This window comes from Botryllus schlosseri, chromosome 3 (genome assembly GCF_051294905.1).
Source record: "Botryllus schlosseri isolate E-star chromosome 3, Bs_hap1, whole genome shotgun sequence".
NCBI classification, from domain to species: Eukaryota; Metazoa; Chordata; class Ascidiacea; order Stolidobranchia; family Styelidae; genus Botryllus; species Botryllus schlosseri.
The window spans coordinates 37,533,583-37,560,470 of NC_137238.1; the positions used below are offsets into that span (position 1 = coordinate 37,533,583).

Genomic DNA, 26,888 nt, shown 5'->3' on the forward strand with positions numbered 1-26,888 from the left:
AAACGAGTAAGAAGTATTGGTTTTCGAAGCAGTTCAAAACTACTAATACTGGGTTTGAGAAAACTGACTTTGGCCCGATGTGGAAAGAATTTGGGAATTATTTTCTTTACAATATACCAAAGTCATCAATAATCCACCAAAAATATATATACAAATCAACATTTATCCGAAACATGTTTTCTTGGTGTGTTGTGGCAGTAACTATCGAACAAAGATAGATATTTATGGTATTTACGTCAATAATAAGATAGAGAAAGTGATATTATGTCAGTATTGCACCCAGAGGTGGTCACAGTAATCAAGAAAGCTACACAAATAGAAGTAGTAGAAGTAGTACTGTTAAAAGCAACCTAAAACTACTTCAGGACGAAGTAAAATTGGCTGACTTGAAATCTACCCAAGTAAGTAAGTAGTTGTGAAAACAGTGATGTACGTTCTCATGGACTGTCAAAAGCTGCAAATTGAGCTGTGTGAGCTTGATTCATATTAATGCATTCCAGGAGGTATAAATTTTCGATAGTATCAGCATTCGACCTTATCATGGGAGGGATGTAAATGATAGTTTTGCTATGGTGAAGCAAATCTAATTTTTCGTTTACTCGAACACCACGTTTCAGAAAACGTCATAGCATGACGTGATAGGCCCCGTATCATCGTAAAAATGCGATATACTGTATATAATTTCCGGAAAAGAGAGGCAATACACGCGCTAGATTTTAAACTTGGATTTGCTTAATTTCTATGGAAATTGGATTCTTTTTGGCACTGCGTGAAAACAGCGTCGAAATTCCTCAGTCCCTCTTTCTAATTGAAGGAATATAATATTTCTACTTGACAAACTGAAAATTACGAAAAGTAAGTTAGTAGATCACAAAATATTACGAAGTGGAAGTAGCAGGAAATTAGATCTATTCGAGCAAGTACCGCAAGTGGTGAAAAATTACTTCGAAAAAGTAGAATTACTTCGTTACTAACCAACTCGAATTACACCATATTGCATACCAAAGGTGGTCAAAGTAGTGAAGAAAGCAACGTATGTAGAAGTAGCGACGAAAAACTCCACTAAAGTACGAGTAGAAGTAGTGCTTTTCGAAGCAGACCAAAACTACTTCAAGTAATAGTGGAATTGGCTATCTTTGAATACTACTCAATTAATAAGTAAGTAGTTGGAACAAGTTTTTAATTTTTATGAACTGTCGAAAGCCCGAAACTGAACTGTGCGAAGTATGCAGATAGTTGGATTCGTGCTGCTACATCCCAGGAGGTATAAATTTTCAACAGCATGAGATTTGTTCCCGTATCATGTGATGCAAATGATAGTTTTTCTGTACTACAGTGATTTCAATTGCATGCCTCATTAGCTGCCTATTTACTACACTCTGGACCAGGAGTTGGCGACCTTTCGTTTACAGCGTGTCAAAATATGTCAATGTCAAAATATTAAAAACTGAATTGCCAAGCATTTTATTTGTGTCATATTTATCGTTTTTTGACTTTTTTGAAAGTGTCCTCGGAGGACGCACAAATGTCCTCTCTTTTGAGAATTTGCCCGCATTGTTGAAAATTTTGGTAAAATGTAGGTGAACATTCAACTGGGATATAGGAAAGCCAACTCTCACGTTCGTGTTTTCTTGCAGGCCTAGAAGCAATGCACCAACTGACAAAGACAGGGAACATGGAGTTGAAAATCAAAATGATCAAGAGAGACGGAATTTATTGGTTCGCTAAATACAGGTAAACATCAGTTTTTATCTGCTTATAATAAATGAAATGCGACTTTCTCAAAAATGGATTGCACAGATTGTGAACTTGCAAGGCCAACCAAAAATGTGATTAGGCTGGCCGCAACACTTGAGATGTTATGACTAAAATATCAGTTCCGGAGCATTGGCAGATCCATGAGCCAGTCACATATACAGTCATAGAATATTTTGCGAAAGATTTTTCATAAGTTAAAATTTTATACATGCTTCGCGCATCATGTTGTCACTCGATTTCTTGCTTTTAATATAGGTACCCCTTTGTTAAAATGAACGAACTCCTAATGTATCAGATTGAGTCTAACTATATTCGCGATTACGAGACAAAGTGTCCGTCAACATATGCGACCTTGCGTTTGCGCTCGCAGAAAGACCGTCGACTATGAAACCTAGGCACAAAATCATTGACGCATCTTGGTCGAAACTTTCGATATCGATATGTCCAGGCACCGAATAGCCTAGTTCTGGCAAACTGAGCCCAACGATAAACAGCAAGCGCGCGATATAGTCAAGTGACAATATTATTGACCTATGAACTTCAAAACATTTTCGCGCTTCGCGCGGCTAGTGGCCTGCGTAATAGTTCGTCAATCGAATGTGGCCCTTTGGCTGAAAAGGTTGGCCACCCCTGCGGTAGAGCGTACGGGCCTGTTTGCATTCCAATCAACAAGATATGTTCGGATTTCGTAGTAAAACTCGTAGTAAAGACGGTGTGATGAGAGAGGTAGCAGCTCAAATAATATGTAAAAATACCAGTAGTTGCTTTCGTAATTGAAGATGTCTCTGACCGCCTGTTGAGAATCCCGGCATTAGACCATTCATTGTCTTTACCATGTCAACACAACAAGTAAGATCAACTAGAACAATCTTTTGACGAAAGAATCGGTGAATATAATTTAAGCACCGGGTTGCGTGGTTCCGCTCACACAGCATTGTCGCCAATTTCAAATATTTCATCGCAGTAAATATGGCTCACCATAACGCTTGAAACTACCGGCTTGCAATCTAGCAATTGCCTGTCACATCGTACTAGCAGCCCATATGACGTGTCCTAATCTGGAAAAGTGGACTCCGGCTTTTTTCAACGTTACACGTGTTTTAGCAGACCACCTTTCTGGACAAAAGACATGAAATATATTTCCGTTTTCTTTATTATTTCTCTTTCAATTCCGAGTATCATACTTTGAGTTTTAATTAATTTCAGTTATTTTGTCTGCAGAACATACATGTTGAAGTATAAAAGCAAGTGTAGTAATGCCTCTATTATCCGAAAATAAAGCTCCACTATATACAATCTGACTATCCACCATATTCTTTATTAACGTATACTAATCGCGCAAAGATTTTGAAACTGTACCCGATACAACTTCCAAGTATTGCTCTTCGCCTATACCAGTGATTCTCAGCCTTTTTGTGTTCGCGGAGCCCTTTTGGACCAACACGGCCCCCGCGGACCCCCGAAGTTTTAATTCAAATTTAGCTCAATTTTCGTGCAACCGTGATCTGACAGTTCTCGAAAATAAGGTCATACTATTTATCTAGAAATTCGGGTAAATTATATTATTTCAAAGCGAATTTTGCATCTGCATTTTTTGGCATGCGTGGTCGAGTCTTTAAAGTCCGCGCTTTTGATTTGATACGTGCGAGTTCCAAAAATCCATTTCCACGCAGATAGACGATGACAGTGTAATAAAAACCCGTCCGAGGGTCCGACGACACATTTTGGTGTGATCGCAAGAAATATGGCACCAAAATCAACGAACCAATTTTTTTAACGAACCTATAACTTCAAGTCTGGTCATTTCAATCTCTAGCAGCTCATCTTGAAATAACTGCAGAAAATGGTTATGCATGCGAAATCACAAGAGAAAATGGATATTTGTAAACATTTCAAAGTCACCGTAATTGACCGGGGCTTACGGCACGTATCGTAGGGCCCGAATTGACCATACTAATCCAACTTTTTTTTTTCCACAATCTCCCACAAAACATCAAAATATTAATATCAGTGACAATTTAGCACTTAAATGAGTTTTGGAGTTTTACTAGGAATGAAGCGAAACTGCCTTGTGATTTTCCCAGGTAATAAAATACAAATAAGGTTATCCGGTATTTGGTAAATTTAAAGGCTTCGCGGACCCCCTTAAAATGCTCCTCGCACCCTTTCTTTTCAAGTCCTCAACTATATCGCAAATACATTGACCGCAAACTCAGTGAACAGCTTGCGTTGTCGTAGACTAGAAGAGTGAAGTATTCTAAGATCAATAAACTGCGATGTTAGACGACCTGGTTGAAAATCAGTGATTGCGGGAATTCTCAAATAATCGATGAATTCGTTTCCACCGAAAATGCTTTTTTTTTAAACCCAAAACTTTCCACTCCGCTTACTTCGTTCGAATTGAGACCAAAACTCAAATGTGAATAAAATTCCAGAACACTCAACAATACCCAATTGAAACTTCACAATCGGCTCAGTTCAGTTCTTACCATTCAGTTCCTTCCGCATCGGCCCCGGATCCGACTTCTACAGCCTGCACGTATCCGGATACTCCGGGAATGTAACCGTCGGAGACAAACTCGCATATCACAACAATCGACAATTCTCGACGAAGGACGCGGACCACGATGGTCCGTTGTCGAGGCATTGCGCTGCTGAATACGGAGGAGGCTGGTGGTATGGCAACTGCCACGACAGCAACCTGAACGGAAACTTCCACAAAATAAGCACCAAGGGAATTTGGTGGGAACACTACAACCTGCGTTTCTCGGAGATGAGGTTCCGGAGAAGAGCGGGAAATTGACTTCTGTACAGCTGTGGCGTCACACTTCAAACAGGATCCTTGCTCTCGTATGAGTGTGACGTCACGCCGACGTATGAATGTATTGACTGAAACTTCATGGCGCCCTCTCGCGGTGGTCGATTTGCAAAAGATTGCGATAAGATTACGGCTGCATAGCGCCATCTCGCGGTCCCCGTGTTTTAAGCCGGGAGCAATCATTGCTAAAAAAAATGAGTTTAGTAAAAATGAAACCTTTACTTATGGCTTATAGTTACAGTGTGAAATGCTGCCATCACTCATCACTAGGGCTGGGCGTGATGAGATGAGCTCTCAGTAGCAGTTTCTTATATCATCTGGTTCCGCACAACGCTTTCTTTGTCAAGTTATTTTGAACACTTCGTTTTCATTTCACACTTTATACATGGATGTTTTCAAGGGTTTCGCATTTAAAACGCATTTGTGATGTTAGGTGTTTACGTATCTAGAGTATAACATATTGACTTCTACCTTCTTCTGTTAGGTTGAGCGCCACGGAACAAAATTATGATTAGTTGTAAGAGCCTTTGTTTCAACTTTGTTATTATATTTTAGTGGTATTAAATACGGCTGTCTTGCAAAATCTTGAATTCGAATAAAAATACCATCTTGTAAAAATTGACAACATGCATGACCGATTAGGCTACCACAGAAATTAGTTTCGTTGTGTAGAATAATAACCGAGAGCTAGGATAATTGAATACGCCGTCGAGAAAAATCTTGACCTGATTGAAAAAAACTCGTTGCATTTTTGGGTTCAGCGTAAAAAATTGATCCAAAAACATAGCACATTGTTAGCGTTTTATTTGAATTTCAAGTTAGAATCGGATTGTACGCGGATTTGAATATACAAAAGTTATGGATTAGGATTTGGATTAGGATTTGAAGCTTTGGATTTGGATTGGACTAGGACATCATGCATCATCATCGTTGGTTTATTAGCAATTTTATCAGTTCAATACACCACAAAAAATGCGATACAATGAAAAGACAGGAAGATGTCGAAGCGACAAGGAGTAGTCCAGTGCTTTTCAACCTGTGTGACGGTTCGCACTTGTGCGAATGAAAAAAATTGCAGTGCGAATGACGATGGTGGTGCGAACAGTGCGAATGAAAATCCGGATCAAGTGCGAATGAAAATGGTGAATAATTGTTAATTTTTCTGAGTTGGAATAATTCAAATAAACCTAAGTTCAGTGTAACTTTTGTAGTGGCGACGCAATTGTAAAACCTTGTCTGACTTAACGCTATAATCGTAGCTCTCACAAGCCGTAGTGAATGACATCAAATTGACTTTCTGCTTTCTTTCGCTAAACAATCATCATATTTTCGTAATAACTGTTCGATCAGCGCGAGGCACGAGGATAGTAGTACATACCATCATTACAAACTCACATTTGCAAGTTAATGTAACGCAAATGTTTACCCCTTCATGGTATTAAAGTATGGACAGCAACGGGTATATAATTTTGGGTCGACACGGTGCCAGAGCTATCTGTTAATACCTATGTATGTAATATTTGTTAAATTTATTGCAAAAAAGCCGGCGAAAGTTTTTCATATCCATGGCACTGTGTTGGGTACTGTAGCCGATCAGCGAGACACGCAGAAAATATCGCTTTATCGTGAGAATTCATGATAAGATTTGTCCGACTGGTTTTTCTGGAAAATATGGTCGAAGACCGTTGGGACGAACTAGTGTAGGGTTGTGCAACGAGCGAGTTCAGGCCTATGAGACTCATTCATTTTGAGCCAACCCCTTCTGCGTAGGGGCACATGAAGACGTCAAGTTTTGACCAACGAACCGCTGATAAAATGCGGTGCCAAAAACATAAGCGGCGACAAAACCTTGGTCTACAAATGACCGATGCTGGATGGCCAAACCTTTCGATATGGATATGCTCCGTTGTCGGCACGGTATAGTCCCGTTCTTGCAATCGGAGTAAACTGCGACACGCAGAGGAATTTAATTTGCACTAATTTGAAATCGCGTGCGTCAGACATGATTTGTAGAGCTGTGGTGGGTAGAATTGTGGCGTGCGCGTTCTGTATGTCATATACATGTCCTCAAAATCGTAGCTTACAACTGTAATATTCAAAATGAATTCCTTTTCATGTGTGAGGCTCGGGCCGCGATATGCCACAAAAACCCAGATTTTGGTGGTAGTCTAAAAGCTGATTTACCGTTATTAAACTGTTATGAATTCTCAAGTTAGATTGAGCTAAAGAGCAGAACACACAATATCGTGAGTATATTTGCTCGTCTGATATACTCGCGAGACAGAAGTTTGAGCTCGCTACCTTATGATCCGTTGCTCCAATGTGCCTACTCTCCTTGATCAAATCTTAACGACTTTCCTGGGAGCTTATTGCAGGCTCATTGACGTTTTTTTATCAATAATCTATAGAACGAGACATAGATACGGATAATTTTTAATATATTCCAAATTACGGACAACCCTAGTGTACACATATCCGAACTCACTATGCCGGGTGGGCCTACCGTAGCTAATAAGCGAGACCCTTAGAAATGCCATTACTACAATATGACTTGATCATGAAAATATCCCGACATTTGTATTACACAAATTGGTTTGAATTCATGATCAAATTTGTCCTATACATTGGTTTCTCTGTAAAACACCGTCGGGATGCAGTGTAGTGTGCAGCGAGCGGGCGCGGCAATATGATACACAGGTATCGAGGCCAACCCCGTTCTGCACCGGGACAAATGAAGACAGGAAGTTTTGGCCAACATACGGCTGGGCAAAGTGCAGGGCCAAGATAATCGGCGGCCTTAAAACCTTGGCCGAAATTGACCATCGCTGGTTGGCTAAAAATTTCCGGTATTGATATGTCCCGTCGAAATGATCGGCACCGAATAGTCGTCACGTCCTTGCAATCTGAGTAGACAGTGGTACACTACAAATGCGACCCCAGAAAAAATAATGGGCCCCAATTTGATATCACGTGCGTCAGACCTTTCCCAATATAGAGAACATGTCCTCATTTACAATAACAGCGAAGTCATGTCAACAGTATAGCATGCTAAGGTGCACGCATTTTGACGACATTATGATCTTACAAATCTCATAATGAATTTTGGACGGCAAAATTGATTTGACGAGCCTGATGTTGAATTTAAATCTGGGTGGGTTCTCGTATTAGATATGAACGCGCCTTTCATGTTTCATTCCCTAAACCAAGACAGAACCCAGGTAACCCCATGTCACGCGAAAGAGGCACGGTAGCCATTGATTGCAACAAGGATGTAGGGTTTGATGATAATAATGAGGAAGACGGTAATTCTGCAATGTGCATGGATACGTGGTTTGAGCGAAATAACCTACAGTATTGGTCTGGAAAGATAGGTTACAAAATTTCCAGGAAGGAATCGTGAATAGCATTTAGTCACAGGAGACACTATATTAGGCAAAGCAACTTTTTCGCTAATCTTAACCAAGTCATAAAATGAATGTAAATAAATTTGCTTTACGCTCGTCACAGGCAGACGAACATTTTGAAACGACCTTAAAATAACTCACGGCAGAGTAAATACTCAGTACAGTAAATACTCATGATACGCTGCTAAGTGTTGTCGGACATAGGCTGTGGCTGATCATACAAAATGATTATGAAGTGATCATTAGGGCACGTTTTTGTTGCAGTCAACTCCGTGGAAAGATGCATTTATTTTTTACAAAAGTCGCAGTAAAAAGTTGCATTTATTTCTCACAAAAGTTGCACTAAAAAGTTGCATTTATTTTTCACAAAAGTTGCACTAAAATGTTGCATTAATGGACGAGTTCGTTGATATTATTAGGGTATGAGATACTAGAATCGATTCGTGTGCAATGCACGGTAGCAAAAATCAATGTTGGCGACTCCAACAAAATCAAGAGCCTGAAAAATGACCCAGTGAAAATATAATTTTTGGCAGTCTAGCCTGAATATACGTCAAATCAGAAAGGACCTCAAATTGAAAAATCGAAAGTTGCATAAAAAATAAGGAAAAGCTGCAAAAGTGCCAATATAAGATTCCTTCAAACAGCTTGAAACACCACACTACATAACTTCTGAGTATTTAGGATGCTGCCGGAAGCTGTAATTGTAATTTTGTATTGTAATTTTGCGGCCCGTGACACCTAACTAAATGAAAAAGTGGCCCTGCACCCGTTTTGGGGTACAATTTTGTAGTTGCTCAATAAGAGGTTTCCTGACAATCTTCAACTTTTACCTTCTGAAATTTTGCGTAACATTAGATGGAGATCTTTGATCCTTTCTTGCTATTTTTGTTTGCCTTCAACACATCGCCAACGTGGGCAACAAACGATCGGCTCTCGCATTTCAAGGGAATTGTCTGCAACCAGTGCCAGCAATGGTGTGAGAACACGGATTTGGTCACGGTGGGCAGTATTAGGGTGGGTAAAGCTGGCCCTCGTGGAATTCGCGGTCAAAGGGGCCCTAAAGGGGTCGTTAACATGACCCTGGTCCAGCAAATCATGGACAGAAAAATCGAGGAAGGTGAGATGCCCATCGCTGTCATTCGTCGAGTGTCGTTTGCGAATCGAATTCTATGGTTTCTAGCTCTTCAATTGTTTAACGGAAGAAGTTGCGATGGTGCCAAATTGGAATCAGCAATAGCACTTAATGACTCTGGCGGTGTCTTAAACTCTTACATACCTGCAGTTGGATACAAGGACGTATTCTGTGACGTAACTGACGAAGGTGGAAACTGGACCGTGAGTTGAATGCGAGATTTTGGTCGAAAAATGAGATATATATTTGGTGTCATAAAAGGTTTTCCAGCGAAGAATGAATGGAGACGTTGATTTCTACAGAAGTTGGGGTGATTACGTGAATGCATTTGGCGATTTACAAGGAGATCATTGGTTGGGTATGACTTGTTGTATATAACTTTTGCTACCGGATCTAGCTCATGAATAGCACCTAGCCACACAGCATGGCTGACAGGATGAGCAGCTAGTCAAAAGTAATAGGCGTGGTTGAATATCACAGATATCGTTACCAGAGGTGGTCAGTAACGAAGTACTTCTACTTTTTCGAAGTACTCAAGTAGTTTTCCTCTACTACTGGTACTTACTCAAGTAGATCTGATTTTCGCTACTTCTACTTCTACTTCTTAATATTTTGTGATCTACTTACTTACTTTTCGCTATTTTCAGTTTGTCAAGTAGAAGTAGTTCAATCTTCCAATCAGGAAGATAGCCTGAGGAATTTCGGAGCTGTTTTCACGGAGTATTAACATTTAACTTTCATAAAAGTTTAGTAAAGCACAGAATTTTCGTCGCGCTTCGCGCGCAGTGGTTACGGAGTGACTAGTATGATTTCACGAAAGTATCGGTGAATATAATTTAGGTGGAAGGTTGGCGTGGTTCCGTTCACACCACATTGTCGACCTTCACCCATGAAATAATTCATCACAGTATATATAGGGTTGTAATGACTCGAGTCACGATTTTCTGATGACTCGACTTGACTCGAGTCAATTTTTCAAACCACGGAAATGACTCGACTTGAGTCAAAACTATAAAAGTGAGATTGACTTGTGAGTCGGAGCATTGTGACTTGGTTACAACCCTGAGTAGATATGGCTCATCATAACGTTTGAAACTGATGTTTCGCAATCTAGCATTTTCTTGTCATATCGTAATATAGCATATATATGTCCATAGCGTGTCCTAGAATTTTAGTTTTCAGTCCTAGTCCTTTTAGTTTTCAGTATTCATGATTAGGAATAGTTCGAATTAAACGGTATTCTACGTATCATGAATGAAACATGAATACTGAATAGATTGAGATGGTTGCTAATTACGGCGCTACGGTTGTCAAAGAACACCTCTCTCCAAATTAGATTAGAATTAGAATTAAAGCTACACAATTTTTCCAAATTAAATTACAATTAGAATTGAAGGTACATCAATTTTTCCAAATTAGATCATGATTTGAATTACTGAATTCGCAAAAAACTTGGAAATGGAATGGAATTGTGAATGAGAAATAAATACGGCAAAATCAAGTTCAGTTCGTATCAAATTACAGTGCCCATATGCATGAGAATGGTTAACGTCTGTGCACCAAGCTTGGCTCGCTTGGCACTCAGCTGGGGTCACCAAGACGCGGGTCACATGCGGCCGGCGATCTGATTTGTGATTTTGGAAGAACGCGAAGTGAAGTATTTTGAAATGCTAAAATTGATTTCAGCTTCAAATTATTATTGCTGTTGGTTCAAAATATGGTATCCGCCTGGACGCCTGTGCCCGACAACACTATTCCGCACTAGCTGAAACGGCTTCGGCGTTGTACTAACGCACGGCTAATAGTAGTCACAATTACTACTATGATTGTAAGTACGGTGTAAGTAATGCGATGGTGGCTTGGCACTGGATTTCCCTACGCGAGAGGGATATTCAAGTCAACTCGCTGCAAAATGCCACGGCCAACGAGGTATTTTAAGGAAAACAATATATTAGATTAGAATTAGAACGTACGACTTTTTCACAAATTAGATTAGAATTAGAGCAGTGGTTCTCAACCTTTTTCACCTCGCGGACCGGTAAAATTTAAAAAAAATGTCTAGCGGACCGGTGAACTTTCTAAATTGAAATGAAGCCAAAATGTAAAGTATGCAACCGTTTTTTGCATTATGTGGTGCTAGAGAGTGACGTTTAGAGGGTTTTGATCGTATTTAAATATATTCATGGTTGCATCTATGTGCTTTTTTATGGTAGTGAGCCTGCCGAGTCGAGGAAAAATTGCCCTGTTCAGATAAACGTGTTTCCGCCGAGAGTCATTCACAGTCTTTCGCGCCGAAGGCCGTGGATTTAACCGACCACGCCAACTCTAATAATATCGAGAGAAGAAACGTACCGGAGTCGAACCAATCACCTTGTCAAGCTACCTTGCTCATTGTCCACTGCCACCAGACGCAGGCTACTCTGGCAACTACGAATGCATCGTCCGCATGCGGCCCGCGTGTTGGTGACCCCTGCTCTATATGATGTTGTTATCACAGGCTCGGGTACAAAAATAGCCTAACTCGCACGCTTATTTGTGCGGTGTTAGGGCTGGTGTCGGCTTTCTTATACAAAACTAAGCTCCATGATAGGGATATTGATGGATATGCCAGGATAATGGCTAACAATATGTATAATATGCTATTGCCTGAAGCAATTGTGCATCTGTTTGAAACCACAACTAGTCAGGTCATCTTACGCAGCCATGATTTTCACGTAATAAGGTATGCTTCTTTCACGTCAATTTGAAACATCTCTACGTGCTAATCTTCGATATAAGGACTTTCATAGAACAGTATGACCAACAACAAGTCATATAAGATAACTGTGATCGGTTATATGACGTCTAGAACGCAGTGGCGGCTCGTCCTATAGGGCAACTGGGGCATTGCCCCACCTAAAATTCTGTTCAATAACAATTTAACCATTTATAGACGCACAGCGCTCAATATATTTCGAGATCACAGCGAAACCCGCGTTCTTCTTGTGCTTTCGCTTGCAAATGCCCAATTGCCCATACATAGCGAAGTCTCCGCGAAAATCGAATTCTCTTCTGTGTTTTCGCTTTGTGAATGCCTAGCCGGGGCTTGCCCCGGTAGCGCTCATAACAAGCTTTCACTATCTATTCTCTCAAAGCTGCGCACAATTAAGAAACGTTGCTTTACTCTCTCCTATTCGTAAAATGGCCGAGCAACCGGGGCAAATATGCTTGCTCGCCCCTAAGGTGTGATGTAACAATCGTATCTATATCTGAACTCGGGATACCGTGATATGCGTTGAGTCGACCGTTGCTGGTACAGGTCGATTTTGATGTTGTTTCAAACCATGATAATTCTTGAAACTTGGTATGTCATGTCGTGATGGTGGTATTTAACACTGTCCTAAGTCTCAGGGTTTCTTCTCAAAGTTTAGGGTAGTAATTCCGTTTCCAAAGTCGAGTGTGTGCTGATCGGTCATGTATCGCAAACATATTTCACGCAAAGCCGGTATTGGTCTCCATTGATTTTAACGATGCTCCTTAGCTAGATCCGTCATGAACTTTTACATGGTATGTCTTGATTTTAGTATCGAACGCTATGCCAAGTCTCAAGGTTGACACTCAATGATTAGGGCAGCAATTTCGTTATTAAGTTCGAGTATGGTAGAGATGTGCGCTGATCTGACACTTAGCCTACCTAACGCATTGCGGATTTCACGCAAAAGCCGGTGTATCTGTGTTCCATACTGAGATAGGTGATGAGATGATGATATCATGAAACAGTTTACTAACATCCTCGGTTTGCATTCAAATATTTAGTTTTATTTTATATTCTCCAATGTCAATTTCACCGTGGAATGGTGGCCTTCGGGCCATTTGCTCACAATTACAACCCCTGTCAAGCGCGATAGCTGTTTCGTTTTCGATGGCGGCTAACAGCTGAACGCTTGATCAGCCGATTCCTCAGTAAATATTACGCAAAATTCGGCGTTGATCTGTTCGTATTAATTTTGACAGTGTACCATACCGAAAACGGTCATGAGGCTATACTTCTCGATGATTTCATGTAACAGTGTACCAAGTTTTCGGCTTTCATTCACGTATTTATTCGGTAATATATTTCCCGAAGGCGATTTTGCAGCAGACATATAGACACTATAGACCGTAAGCCGTATGTGTCGTGTGTAGAGCCCGACCGATATTGGATTTCTGAGCCGATACCGATAAGACCGATATCCAGTACCTCCACCGATAACCCCGATATATTCAGCCGATATCCAAAAGATATGGAATCTAGCTCAAGGCCCATATTTAACGCATCAGAGTATTTCTTTCAACAACTTTACAGCCATTGATATGCTTGAACATGAAATAAATGATCCAGGAACTATTAAAACATATCAAAAGCACCAATCCAGCAATTGCAGATTACAGCTCACAAAGCACAATTTCTCGTAATGAACTTCTGTGGGCTTCCATAGATGATGTATATAGTACTAAACAATTTGAGCAGTCTTTCACTTGGTACCATAGTTAGTGGCACAGCAAGAATTGGAAATCTTTCTTCATTTCGGTTCCACCGCTCCCTTGCAGGGGATATTTCCTTCAATGGCTTCACCATATATTGATATTAATATTGATATTCTTCTGGCAATGCACCTGGAGCCTTCAGCACATCATTGACAAATAGCTGAAGAGAATATGCAAAACAACTCCAATTGTCCACGTCTGCAACTGCTCCACCCATCCCCCTTGGGCCTTGACCATGACCAGCATTTCAACAATCAATTGATCAACATTTTACGCTCTTTTGTCAGAATTGGCCAATGTCATCATGGAATCAAAAATTTTCGTATCAATTATTGGCTTTACTCCACGTTTGCTTGATTTTCTTGCCCTCTATGCTTGCATGTTTCCTAAGTGGTCCCGCAGACCTCAGTCAGACGACTTCATACATTACTGGAATAATTAGCTCTGTTGGTACCGAAATGTTTCGACGCGACGCTCTTTTTATCATTACGAGGGTCAGTCCAGCATGATTGAAGTTCTCATTTCTCTTACTGATTGAAATCTTCTGCAGACAACTATCCATCCAGCTGCTCTCTGTCTTTACTCTTTGGTAATCGATTACTGCAGGGGTATCCCCGCGAAGTCAGTGGGGCATAACGGTGGTTAGTTATCTATGATATTTTTCAGATAGGCACGCCTACTGCCCTGTATGCAGTATGAACTGTATGCAGCTTGGCCATTTATTTTTATAATTTACCGTCCTCACGTCTTCTATCGACTTCGCTGACTCCCTGCCACCATGTTGTGACGTCACGAAAATGGCCGATATTTTTTTACCTTCAATGGCCGATACCAGTTCAAACCAATTGAACTGGGGTCCTATTCGTTTATTCTGTGTCACAAAGTTGAATTTGGAAGCAAAGGCATACCACGAGTTGGTTGATATTGAACCTTATCAACAACTTCCTCCAGCGATTGAGCACTTAACTGATGCAGAGTTGGAAGAATGCCGCGAGAAGCCTCTGATTTTGTTTCATTCATGCTACAATCAAGCAGTGGAACGACATGTAAAGCTCGTAACATAAGCATCAGCACAAGTTTCGGGATTTGAAAGACGAAATGGCCTCTCAATTGCCAAAAAATTAAGTCTCGTAAACTGATGAAAAAATTTGACACAGAAATGCATTTTGATTAAGTCGTTAAATGTGAGTGTTTCATTATGATGTTTTGAACCGATTTTAAAAGGACTGTGTTGTGAATATATTTGTATTATGGGCCCAATATTCGGTATTGTCAGTGTGTTACTTTTGGATTCAAAAAACTGATGACAGATCACAATTCGTCAGAATAAATGCTGAATTTCAACAAAAATGTGCGTATATATTGTTTTTTGGCTATCACTCATTTTGTGTTCACAATAGAGAAAACTTTCTTCTTAAGACAGATAGAAACATGATGCTTCCGCAGATTTTGAGCTATATATCATGACTCTATGACCAGCGGTAGCCGAGATGGGCCATTTTACCCCCCCACGCGCACAAATTGGGGGGTTGACGGCTGGAAAATGGGGGTAATACCCTGAAGTCGCATTTTATTGAAGTTTTAGGTCATTTGTCAGGATTGAGGAAGCCTTTTTTTGATTTGAAAAAAAAAAGTCATTTTCACTCCACCCTACTATAGATCTCTCTAACGACATCCCTACCACCCATTAACCCACAACAAAAACACATCGACCATTTTCTCTTTCCACGTTTCCACAAACGGCGACTATCGGGAGTCGAACTCAAAAGCGTCACACTTCGACGGTAGAAGCAAAAACTCTTTGAGAAAAGACGAAAAAGCGGCAAAAAACAGCTCATTCAATTAAAGAACCAATGCAACTATCAGGCAGCGACAGTTTCGGCCGCTGACTACAACAAACAGAGCTGTTACAAAGGTCATTACCGAATATGATCAGTGTGTAATTAAATCGTGAAATACGAATTCAAACAGCAAACCAACTATTTGTGTCAGACACTCAGAAACTGAGTGCGACCCGTTCAAGATGTCAGCAGAGAAAAAAACTGGTCAACCACAAAGGTCCGCTCCCAGAGAGAAACGATGATGTAACGACGCCGGTACAAAGCAAGAAAAATGAATGAGAGTAATCCACACAAACACAAAACTATTCAGGATAAGAGCGCAACTATGTACAAGCCAGTCCGCGAATACAATCGACCGCACTGCGCAGTCAAGATGAGAGCCCGCCTGGCAATATCAAGTCCATATCACACCTTTTTGATCATGTAGCCACCATTACAATTAACCAAATGTCGTGAATGTTTCCTATAGTTTGAAGTGTTCTAGTTTATTTCATGTCCAAGCCTATTGCAATGGCTGCAAAGCTGATCGAATAAATGTTCTCAGGAATTTGAAATACGCGATACGCTACATTACGTATTTCTTTAAATGTCTGTTGAATACATCAGGGTTATCAGTATTGGCCTTCAGTGAAACAATATCACACAACGCTAATCTGCAACAGATAGAATATTGATCATTTCTTATAAGGTACTGGTGTCCAGACGTAGTCTTTCTAGTTTATTTCACGGTCAAGCATTACAACGGCTGTAAAGCCATCTAAATAACTCTTCTGACGGCGCATCAAGCTAAATTTCATGTTTGGGGGAATGTAGGTTATATATGATTTTTCGTTCAAAGTGCTAGTTGTCTATGTAACCGCCTCAAAAACGTGACGTGACACCGGTCGGGCCCTAGTCAAGCTCCGCGTAAAAGATCGAATGTCGGGTATTGAAGACAGATATAAAAAGTCCGAAACGGTCTGAAATCACGCATTGCAAGCATCGCTGGTCACAAAATGCGTACCGCGCCCGGAAAACGCAGACTTACCGGTCCGCGAAAACCAGAAAACAAATAGGCTCGACCGATTGTCCTCGGCTTTTACAAAATCGGGTAGAAAAAACAGGCGGGCCTCGCATTAAAAATTACCAAAACATCGCAAACACAGTGATGATTCAGCCGGTGGGTGCGTGGGGTCGTCATGCATCATGTTGTTGCATAACGCGGGTGGGTGAGACTGGCAGACAATTACCAAAGAATTCCAACTTCTATTTACATTCGGAAAACGACAAAAATCATTCTTTTCAACTCATACGTAATGCAGCAAAGCCCGTGATGTCAAGTATGGGCAGAAAAACGCATATTTTCACCCGAGAGATGGTAAGCGGGCGGAAAAAGGGGGGCGAAATTCGCAGCGGCCCCCCGATTTCAAATCGGCAGCAGCAGCTGAGAATTGTTATAACATCACATCAGGTTATCATAATCGAGCAGAGATTTTCGGGAAAAGCGCAAGGTCGTAGAAATCAAACACAGATTTTTTCATGTCGAAACAAAAATCGCGTCATATCCACGATGTCTCGGGTCCGGCCGTTGTTACAAAAAACGGTCTATTGTCGGGTAATATTTGCAGCTTTTTGCCAAAAAAACATGGCAACAAAATAGTTTAGGGTTTTCACAACAGAAACAGTCGATATACGATCATTTTTCACAAAATCCGGTCGACATTTTCAAACTTTTCCACATTTCTCCCGATTAGGAAAAGACCCCAAAATATCTTCCTGGGGGAGTGGGGGCCTTTTTTGGAAGGCACCATCATTTTGTCATTGCTACGTCGCAAATTATTTTGCGGGAGACAAAAGTCATTGTTTCAACACGACAATGGTGGGTTCAGGGGTGCTTCTTTTTAGACACGGTCGTGGTCTTGTCATTGTTACGTGAAAAGTTTGCTTGTCTGAGACCCAAAAGCGATTTTTTTTTATAATAGCGTCATTTACAGGTTCATGTGGGGCGCCTTTCATTGTATGGAGATTGTTACCTTTTTTCAAGGTGTGATCATTGTCTGCCGCAGAAAGTTTTTTTGTTCAAACACAGCATTTGTATTAACGTGGGGCAAAGGCGGTGCCCCGACTACGTCTCGTTAAGAGGTATCGTGACAGTTTCTCCTTTCCTGGGCCTGGTCTCGGCCAATGTCAGTTTCTTGATCTCGACCTCGTCAGACTTTGATTTGTTGGCAGCAGGCGATGTTGGAGAGGGGGCCGGGGAGGTTCCGGTTGAGCGGGCAAATTCAAACTATCGTCGGCCATCGGCTGTTGCTCGGAGACCTCGAACTTTCCGAAAGCCTTGTTCGATTGGCTGCTCCTGTGAGCGGCATTCTTGCTTGCTTTGGATCGACGGCCGGGTCTCGGCCGGTTCACCTCGTCCTCGGTCTGGGTGAATATCAGTAATATGTAAAGGGAATAAAGTTTTACTAAAAAAATTTTAGTTGCTCGACTCTGTTTCGTTCCTTAGTGCGTAGGTTTGCTGGGGCAGCCAGTGGGGTCACCATGATAGTTATTGCCAGCCATTATAGCGGACGCGCTAAATCAAATAAGCGACGATAGCGATATCAGATGTCAATATGACCCATTTTGCGTACAAATGATTCCCGCTAATTGGCAGTACGCGGCATCGATAATCCGTCCAGCAATGAAGTCTATACATAGAACATAGGCACACACTAACACTGTCCTATTTTCGCTCCAATTAAATAGACTAGCACAAAACTAACTCGAGAATTATGATAAATCCTCGAGTATTTGGTTGTATTAAGTTAATTGGCCTGAATTGGATACTAATTAGTTCTAATCACTGGTTGAAAGCTGCATGAGTAACTTGGCGCCTATGACTCTGGACATGATTAACACAAAACAAATACGGTAATTATCCATGAGGATTTCGGATTGGTGAATTCTACTCTTTGCTCCATAAACCAAGAAAAACACAAAACTTGACCACCCTGCACTCTGGCATTTCCAGGATATGAAGCAAAATTACGACTCAAACCACCATTTTCCTCGGGTCTCGCGCGTCTTTCGGCTTCCCGTCTTGAAAGAAAGATTGCACAGACGACATGAGGCTGAGTCGACGCTCGGTCTGGGACTCCTGAAACAAAACACATGCAGATTCATCCTCGACCCCGAATCATCACCCCGTTTTCACCCACCTTCACTTTCTCCATGGGTATAAACTGGCTTTTCTTGGGAGCCTCCCCTGTCTTGTGTGCGCCACGAACCAGCGATGGGACCGGGGGCACTTTCTGGGGGACCGACACGCCGACAGTCGGTGAACGGCCTTTGAGTTGTTGAGCCCCGTGTTGGAATTCGGCCCCGAAAGATGGTTGGGGTGCTGATATGGAAACGAGGTCATTTTAGGGTTCTTAAAATGTAGACTCAAATAGATATTTCCTTAAATACGGAAAATGACTCAACACATCTCCTTACATACAGAAATGGGTCAGACTCACCCTGGTTCGGCTGCTGCATCTGTTGGGGTCGAAACGGGGGCCTGTTCGGGGCCATCTGCTGTTGCTGGGTCATCGGCTGGTAGGACTGGGGCACGAAGCGTTGTTGGGGCATCTGCATTCTGGGATTCTGCTTGCCCATCATGTCCAGCAGGGGCCTGACCAGTCCCATCTGTTGTTGCGGGGCCATCTTGTTGCTGCCCCATTGCATCATGTTTCTCGGCCCCATGTTGGGGTTGAACGACATCTGATTGTCGGGGGTTCTCGATGGGAGGAACCCGCTCGATTGCGGGCCTCTCAACGTTTGGTTCATATCGCCTGGAATAGCAGTAAAGAATGAATTAATTGCAAAAGAAAACAAAAAAATTACTCGTCCCTAAGCCAAACTCTCGAGAATCTCAGCATCCGCAAAAATCTCTAACCAAAAAATTTCAATAACAATATAAGGGAGTGAGAAACGGTCAAAGCCGCAGAACTCACCTGAAAACGGCCTGGACAGAATCCCCTGAACCTGGTTATGCCGATACTTGCTCATCTGTTTGGCGCGTTCCGCTTGGTCCACGGCCTGGAACGTCTTCACCCCAGCAGACCCCTGCTGCGAGAAGTATGGAGCCCCGGGCTGGGGCTGAACCCCATAGTTTGGGGTCTGCCCCATCATAAACTGCTGCTGGAACTGGTTAATTTTCATCGTGACCTCCTGGCTGGCAGTGCCCTTACCCACTGGGTACTGGGGCATCTTCTGGGTGAACTGGGACTGTTGCATGGGGTCAAACTCGTCGACGCGTCTCTGTTGGGTAGGGGGAGCGATTGCGACGAACCCGTGGTTTCCGGGTGGGGCCACCATGTTCCCAGAGGCCCCCGTCACACCCTCGGGCGACAGGGGGGTGGTGTCCTTGTTCAGCATCGTCTGTAAAACGGTAATCAGGATTTCATTTCAATTTGATTCAAGGAGACAGCCCCCATAAAAATGAAAAAGTATCAGCATTTTAAATCCATTATTTTTCAGTCAGAGATATTAACAAAGTACCTCTATATAAGTTGAGCTTAACAAGGTGTGTTAAGTCAAAAAAGTATGGGAACCATCGGTTTACCATATTCCAAACCATGTACAAATGCAGTGTACTCTTGAGATGGCGATTTCCCCACCTTACAGTCAAAAAACCAAAATGAAAAAGCTATGGAAAATTGTCTCTGTAACCAGCTTTCATATGATACCCTACTCGCTTGAATATACTTATAAGGTTTTGCTCAATTCGCATTCCAGATTGTGTAACGCTTGACCGATTTCAGACCATCGACCAAGTTTCGCCTCAATTTAACCTTTAACACTACACCGCATGGCATTCAATACCACATGGGAATATAGACCAATATACTAGTTAGTCAGAAAACCCAGTGCCAAAACTCAACTGTAATCCAACATCTGTTTACACCTTTTTGAATTTTACATTGATAAACCCGAAGGTTACAGAGCTAAAATGAGCAGAAAATCGTCAATTTTTCAAAATGACATAACTTTTGACTCCGGAGATCAATTTTCCTCAAATAAACTTTATTGTGTTCGAAATTAACTCATCTATGCATGTACCAAATTTCAGAAAATTTGGGAATGTGGTGGTTCCAACTTTTGTTGTCCAGGTTTGGAATGGCCCGGAATCGAGATTTGCTCGGGATTACTTTTCCTTAATCCCGAGATTTTTCGGGATTAGCAATGTAGAAGAATATACGCGTGCAAGCAACTTTTACCAAGTTCGTGTGTTGTAGTTATGAGGCATTTAACGCGTGAACAACTGAACAATTGAACATATAGTGAATCATCGTGAAGAAAGTTTGTAATTTCGTACGCAAAATATATACAGCAGCTCAAAATGAGCGTTTAGTGGGGTTGTACAAATTTTACAAAATGCCGCGTTGTAAAGGCTCGATATGTAGATTATTGATATAATCATCAATGTGCCTGCAAGAAGCTATCCGAAAATGCATTTCGCGCAAAGCGTTTGAAAGTACCTAGCAATAGGCGAATGGGGAATCGAAGATCTTGATTGGTTGAACTGGTGCCGGTCCGCGAGGAGATCGCAACTTGTCCGCGAAAAGCTCATAGTTGAGTTAAGTGGAGGTTCCAAGTGATACTGATAAAAATTGAAAACTACTTATGTTGATAGCTTCATTCCGAACATGTATATTAGTGGGGCAGACAGTAGTGTCGCATACCTCTTCTTTCTGAAACCAAAATCGTTCCCTAATAAATCGTTCAGTCGAAATCAGATGAAAGCTGAGCGTTTCCATCGAGCAATGCGGCGATGCTCTTTTTCAAGTGTTCTGTAATAAGGAGAGCAATTTATTCATCATGCCGCCTCTGAACGCACTAGCCAGTAATAAAAACTTTCGTCGGACGCATCGGAGTCGAGAACAATTATGTCACTGACGATTCGCGACGCATAACAGTATTGCTTTAATGTAAGAGGCGCATAGCCTCCTATCTTATTCTTTCCTCTATTGATTTACCCTTATCGTACGTATATCATACGCAGCATCGCTGTGACGATGTCAAGACGTACTCCCCAATCCGCTAGTGCCACGTGTTAACCCCAATCTCAATAATTTATTTAGACTGCGAGCCTGAACGGGGCTAATGATGTTAACGATTAATTGTATTGCACACGCTTGAACGTTTCTTTGTCCATTTCAACACAGGATTGCCACGCTATCGCAGCAGATGATTTGTAGATATCATATGGTTCAATCCTGGAGACGGATTGCGGAATTAATTCTGATTAGCAGAAACTGCGCCGTGAAAAGTTGTTACGAGCGTGGTAATCATTCAAGTCTAGCTGATTTGCCAATCAAGCGCGATGATTTCGTGATTACTAGTCTTCTCAACTTTCTATGGTCGCTGGCACGCCCACTCAACATGCAGCTACTTTCAAACGCCTTTAGACAAATCTTAATGACTTTCCTGTGAGTTTATTGCAGGCTCATAAACTTTTTTTTTTATCAATAATCTATAGAACGAGACAGGATACGGATAATTTTTAATATTTTCCAAATTATGGACAACCCTAGTGTACATATCCGAGCTCACTGTGCCGGGTGGGCCTACGATAGCCAATAAGCAAGACACTTAAAAATGCCGTTACTACAATATGGCTTGATCATGAAAATATGACGACATTTGTATTACACAAATTGGTTCGTATTCATGATTAGATTTGTCCTACATTGGTTTCTCTGTAAAACAACGTCGGGATACTTCGTGTTGTGCAGTAGGGCTGTTCAAAAATAACTTTTTTTTCCCGGTTTCCAACGATTCACTGATTAAATTGTCCGGTTACCCTAAAAAAACGCTGCTCACCAACTTTGGTTCAATTCTAAAATGTATAGGACTCTGCAGATCCAATTATAATTTTTAATTTATAAGGGAAAAAATTGAAAAAAAAATAGAATTTTCTGCCAACCCCATGAAATTGTAGAGCTGTCTTCAAAGACGATGCAAAATAAATTTGACTCAATTCCGACCAGTAGAAGCGGAGTTATATGAGGTAGGTTTTCCATGATAATCCTCGGATTGTCCTTGATCGGTAGATAATCCGAGAATTACCAACGAAAAACTCACATAACTCCGCTTCTACTGGTCGGAATTGAGTCAAATTTTTCCTGCATCGTCTTTGGAGACAGCCCAACAATTTCATGGGGTTGGCAGAAAAAAATTGAAATTTTGTTTCAAAAATTTCCCCCAATAAATTAAAAAGTTGAATTGGATCCGCAGAGTCCTATACTTGTTAGAATTGAACCAAATTTGGTGTGCAGTGTTTTTTCGGGTAACCTGACGATTTAATCAGTGAATGGCTGGAATCTGGGAAAAAAGTTATGTTTGAACAGCCCTAGTGTGCAGCGAACGGGCGCGGCAATATGATACACAGGTATCGCGGCTAACCCCGTTCCGTGCCGGGACACATTAATACAGGAAGTTTTGGCCAACATACGGCTGAGCAAAGTGCCAACCGTCGCTGGTTGGCCAGAAATCTTCGGTATAGATATGTCCCAGTCGTTGAAATGATCGGCACCGAATAGTCGTCACGTCCTTGCAATCTGAGTAGACAGTGGTACACTACAAATGCGACACCCAGAAAAAAATAATGCGCCCCAATTTGATATCACGTGCGTCAGACCTTTCCAATATAGAGAACATGTCCTCATTTACAATAACAGCGAAGTCAGTCAACAGTATAGCATGCTAAGGTGCGCGCATTTTGACGACATTATGATCTTACAAATCTCATATTGAATTTTGGACGGCAAAATTGACCTGACGAGCCTGATGTTGAATTTAAATCTGGGTGGATTCTCGGATAAGATATGAACGCTCCTTTCATGTTTCATTCCCTAAACCAAGACAGAACCCAGGTAACCCCATGTCACGCGAAAGAGGCGCGGTAGCCATTGATTGCAACAAGGATGTATGGTTTTATGATAATAATGAGGAAGACGGTAATTCGGCAATGTGCATGGATACGTGGTATGAGCGAAATAACCTACAGTATTGGTCTGGAAAGATAGGTTACAAAATTTCCAGGAAGGAATCGTGAATAGCAGTTTTGTCACAAGAGACACTATATTAGGCAAAGCAACTTTTTCGCTAATCGTAACCAAGTCATAAAATGAATGTAAATAAATTTGCTTTACGAACATTTTGAAACGACCCTAAAATAACTCACGGCAGATTTGACCCAGTACATACTTATTATACGCTGCTAAGTGTTGTCGGACATAGGCTGTGTCTGATCATACAAAATGATTATGAAGTGATCATTAGGGCACGTTTTTGTTGCAGTCAACTCCGTGGAAAGATGCATTTATTTTTTACAAAAGTCGCAGTAAAAAGTACGTTGCATTTATTTCACACAAAAGTTGCACTAAAAAGTTGCATTTATTTTTCACAAAAGTTGCACTAAAATGTTGCATTAATGGACAAGTTCGTTGATATTATTAGGGTATGAGATACTAGAATCGATTCGTGAGCAATGCACTGTAGCAAAACTCAATTTTGGCGACTTCAACAAAATCAAGAGCCTGAAAAATGATCCAGTGAAAAGATAATTTTTGGCTGCCTAGCCTGAATATACGTCAAATCAGAAAGGAACTCAAATTGAAAAATCGACAGTTGCATAAAAAATATGGAAAAGCTGCAAAAAGTTGCAATATAAGATTCCTTCAAACAGCTTGAAACACCACACTACATAACTTCTGAGTATTTAGGAAGCTGCCGGAAGCTGTAATTGTAATTTTGTATTGTAATTTTGCGGCCCGTGACACCTAACTAAATGAAAAAGTGACCCTTCACCCGTTTTGGGTACAATTTTGTAGTTGCTCAATAAGAAGTTTCCTGACAATTTTTAACTTTTACCTTCTGAACTTTTGCGTAATATTAGATGGAGATCTTTGTTCCTTTCTTGCTATTTTTGTTTGCCTCCAACACATCGCCAACGTGGGCAACAAACGATCGACTCTCGCATTTCAAGGGAATTGTCTGCAACCAGGGCCAGCAATGGTGTGAAAACACGGATTTGGTCACGGTGGGCAGTATTAGGGTGGGTAAAGCTGGCCCCCGTGGAATTCGCGGCCAAAGGGGCCCTCAAGGGATCGTTAACATGACCCTGGTCCAGCAAATCGTGGACAGAAAAATCGAGGAAGGTGAGATGCCCATCGCGGTCATTCGTCGAGTGTGGTTTACGAATCGAATTCTATGGTTTCTAGCTCTTCAATTGTTTAATTGGAGACGTTGCGATGGTGCCAAATTGGAATCAGCAATAGCACTTAATGACTCTGGCGGTGTCTTCAAATCGTACATACCTGCAGTTGGATACAAGGACGTATTCTGTGATGTAACTGACGAAGGTGGAAACTGGACCGTGAGTTGAATGCGAGATTTTGGTAGAAAAATGAGATATATATTTGGTGTCATAAAAGGTTTTCCAGCGAAGAATGAATGGAGACGTTGATTTCTACAGAAGTTGGGGTGATTACGTGAATGGATTTGGCGATGTGCAAGGAGATCATTGGTTGGGTATGACTTGTTACATATAACTTTTGCTACCGGATCTAGCTCATGAATAGCACCTAGCCACACAGCATGGCTGACAGGATGAGCAGCACGTCAAAAGTAATAGGCAGAGGTGGTCAAAGTAGTCAGAAAGCTACTCAAGTAAAATTAGAAGTAGCGACGAAAAAATCTACTCAAGTAAGAGTAGAAGTACTTCTTCTATAAGCAACTCAAAGCTACTTGAAGTATTAGTAAAATTGACCAACTTTAAATCTACTCAAGTAAGTAAGTGGTTCTGTAAACGATCGTAATTCGTTCGCATGGATTGTAAAAATGTGCAAATTAGGCTATGCGAAAGGTGCCGAGCTTGATTCATATTGATGCATACCAGGAGGTATTCAATTTTTGACAGCATAAGCATTCATCCGCATCATCGGATGAAAATAATGGTATTGATATGGAAATGTGATACTAATCCTCTGTCTAATCCAACAGCACGTTTTAGAAAATATCAAGGTATGGCGAATTCCCCCATACTACAAGGCCCGTAGTTAAGCCGAAGAGCAACACGGAGAAGTTGTATAGGATACGATTTAAACACTTTGCGCGATTAGCAAACTTTAATAAAAAATATGGTGGATAGTAAAAATGCCATATTGTGTAGCTTTATCTCCGGAAATTAAAGGCATTGCTACACTTGCTTTTGTACTTCATGTATGTTATCCAGACAAAAGAGCTGATATTAATTAGAACTCAAAGTACATGATACTGGGAATTGAAAGTGAATAATATATACTACTTCTAAAAGCGGAAAATGTATTTCATGTCTTTTGTCCAGAAAGTTTCGAAAGTGGTGCTAAAACATCTCTAAAACTAAAGAAAAAGTCGGAGTAGACTTTTCCAGATTAGAAGAGCTTCTTGGAGGTACAGAACTTCAATATACAATTAAATAGTATATTCATATTGAAATGAACCCGAATATTTTCGGCTGACACTCGTCAGGGGTAATCGTCAGCAACTAGTAGAGATTAGGACACGCCATGGACTGCTAGATTACAATATGATAAGCAAATGCTAGATTGCGAAACATCACTTTCAAACGTTATGATGAGCCATATATACTGTGATGGAATATTTCATATGGGCGAAGGGCGACAATCCGGTGTGAACGGAACCACGTCAACCCGCTACCTAAATTATATTCACCGATACTTCCGTGAAACCATAATGGTTACTCCGTATCCACTGAGCGCGAGGTGCAACGGAAATTTTGGGCTTTACTCAACTTTTATGAAAATTAAATGTTGATATTTCGTGAAAACAGCCCCGAAATTCCTCAGGCTATCTTGCTGATCGGTGGATTAAATTACTTCTACTTGACAAACTGAAAATAGCGAAAAGTAAGTAAGTAGATCACAAAATATTACGAAGTAGAAGTAGAAGTAGCGAAAATCAGATCTACTTGAATAAGTACCGAAAGTAGAAGAAAACTACTTGACTACTTCGAAAAAGTAGAAGTACTTCGTTACTGACCACCTCTGGTAATAGGCGTGGTTGAGCATCACAGATATCGTTACTGAATAACACGTCAACTAGTTGACCGGTTGCGATTGTACAGGGAACGCTGAGATTAAAGGAGCCGATTACGCAATCAGAATAAGTCTGCCAGGACACAAGTACTTTCTTACATAATAGCTAGGTACAATATCGAGTTAAAATTCTACTCGAAAACGAGTAAGAAGTATTGGTTTTCCAAGCAGTTCAAAACTACTAATACTGGGTTTGAGAAAACTGACTTTGGCCCGATGTGGAAAGAATTTGGGAATTATTTTCTTTACAATATACCAAAGTCATCAATAATCCACCAAAAATACATATACAAATTTACATTCATCCTAAACATGTTTTCT

The 26,888-nt window shown here is 41.1% G+C and overlaps 4 protein-coding genes across 7 annotated transcripts in view; 3 read left to right on the forward strand and 1 right to left on the reverse strand.

Moving 5' to 3' along the window:
- Window positions 1–5,194, forward strand: part of LOC145435222 (ficolin-2-like) — a 34,327-nt gene extending 29,133 nt beyond the window's left edge. The window contains exons 5-6 of the mRNA XM_080312559.1: window positions 1,638–1,734; window positions 4,255–5,194. Of these exons, the coding sequence (XP_080168685.1) occupies window positions 1,638–1,734; window positions 4,255–4,561 (404 nt within the window). The 3' untranslated portion in view covers window positions 4,562–5,194. The remainder of the gene's footprint in view (window positions 1–1,637; window positions 1,735–4,254) is intronic.
- Window positions 1–19,879, reverse strand: part of LOC145435193 (uncharacterized) — a 37,548-nt gene extending 17,669 nt beyond the window's left edge. The window contains exons 1-5 of one of the 2 annotated variants that reach the window (XR_013913735.1): window positions 19,419–19,879; window positions 18,942–19,256; window positions 18,642–18,823; window positions 18,485–18,580; window positions 17,037–17,865 (exon numbers count right to left, since the gene is read on the reverse strand). Coding sequence is in view for 1 of the 2 variants with exons in the window: in XM_080312519.1 (XP_080168645.1) it covers window positions 17,629–17,865; window positions 18,485–18,580; window positions 18,642–18,823; window positions 18,942–19,256; window positions 19,419–19,842 (1,254 nt within the window). In the remaining variant the exon portion in view is untranslated. Of the gene's footprint in view, window positions 1–15,333; window positions 17,866–18,484; window positions 18,581–18,641; window positions 18,824–18,941; window positions 19,257–19,418 lie in introns of those variants that run through there. The other variant, XM_080312519.1, reaches the window with a different exon arrangement.
- LOC145435198 (microfibril-associated glycoprotein 4-like) overlaps window positions 1–26,888 on the forward strand; it is a 287,005-nt gene that overhangs the window by 138,284 nt on the left and 121,833 nt on the right. The window lies entirely within an intron of this gene.
- The window catches only part of LOC145435210 (ficolin-2-like), a 30,922-nt gene continuing 12,868 nt past the window's right edge, over window positions 8,835–26,888 (forward strand). The window contains exons 1-3 of one of the 3 annotated variants that reach the window (XM_080312542.1): window positions 8,835–9,100; window positions 9,164–9,318; window positions 9,377–9,473. In XM_080312542.1, coding sequence (XP_080168668.1) covers window positions 8,839–9,100; window positions 9,164–9,318; window positions 9,377–9,473 — 514 coding nt within the window. In that variant the 5' untranslated portion in view covers window positions 8,835–8,838. Of the gene's footprint in view, window positions 9,101–9,163; window positions 9,319–9,376; window positions 9,474–24,247; window positions 24,630–24,692; window positions 24,848–24,905; window positions 25,003–26,888 lie in introns of those variants that run through there. The other 2 variants (XM_080312541.1, XM_080312540.1) reach the window with 2 other exon arrangements.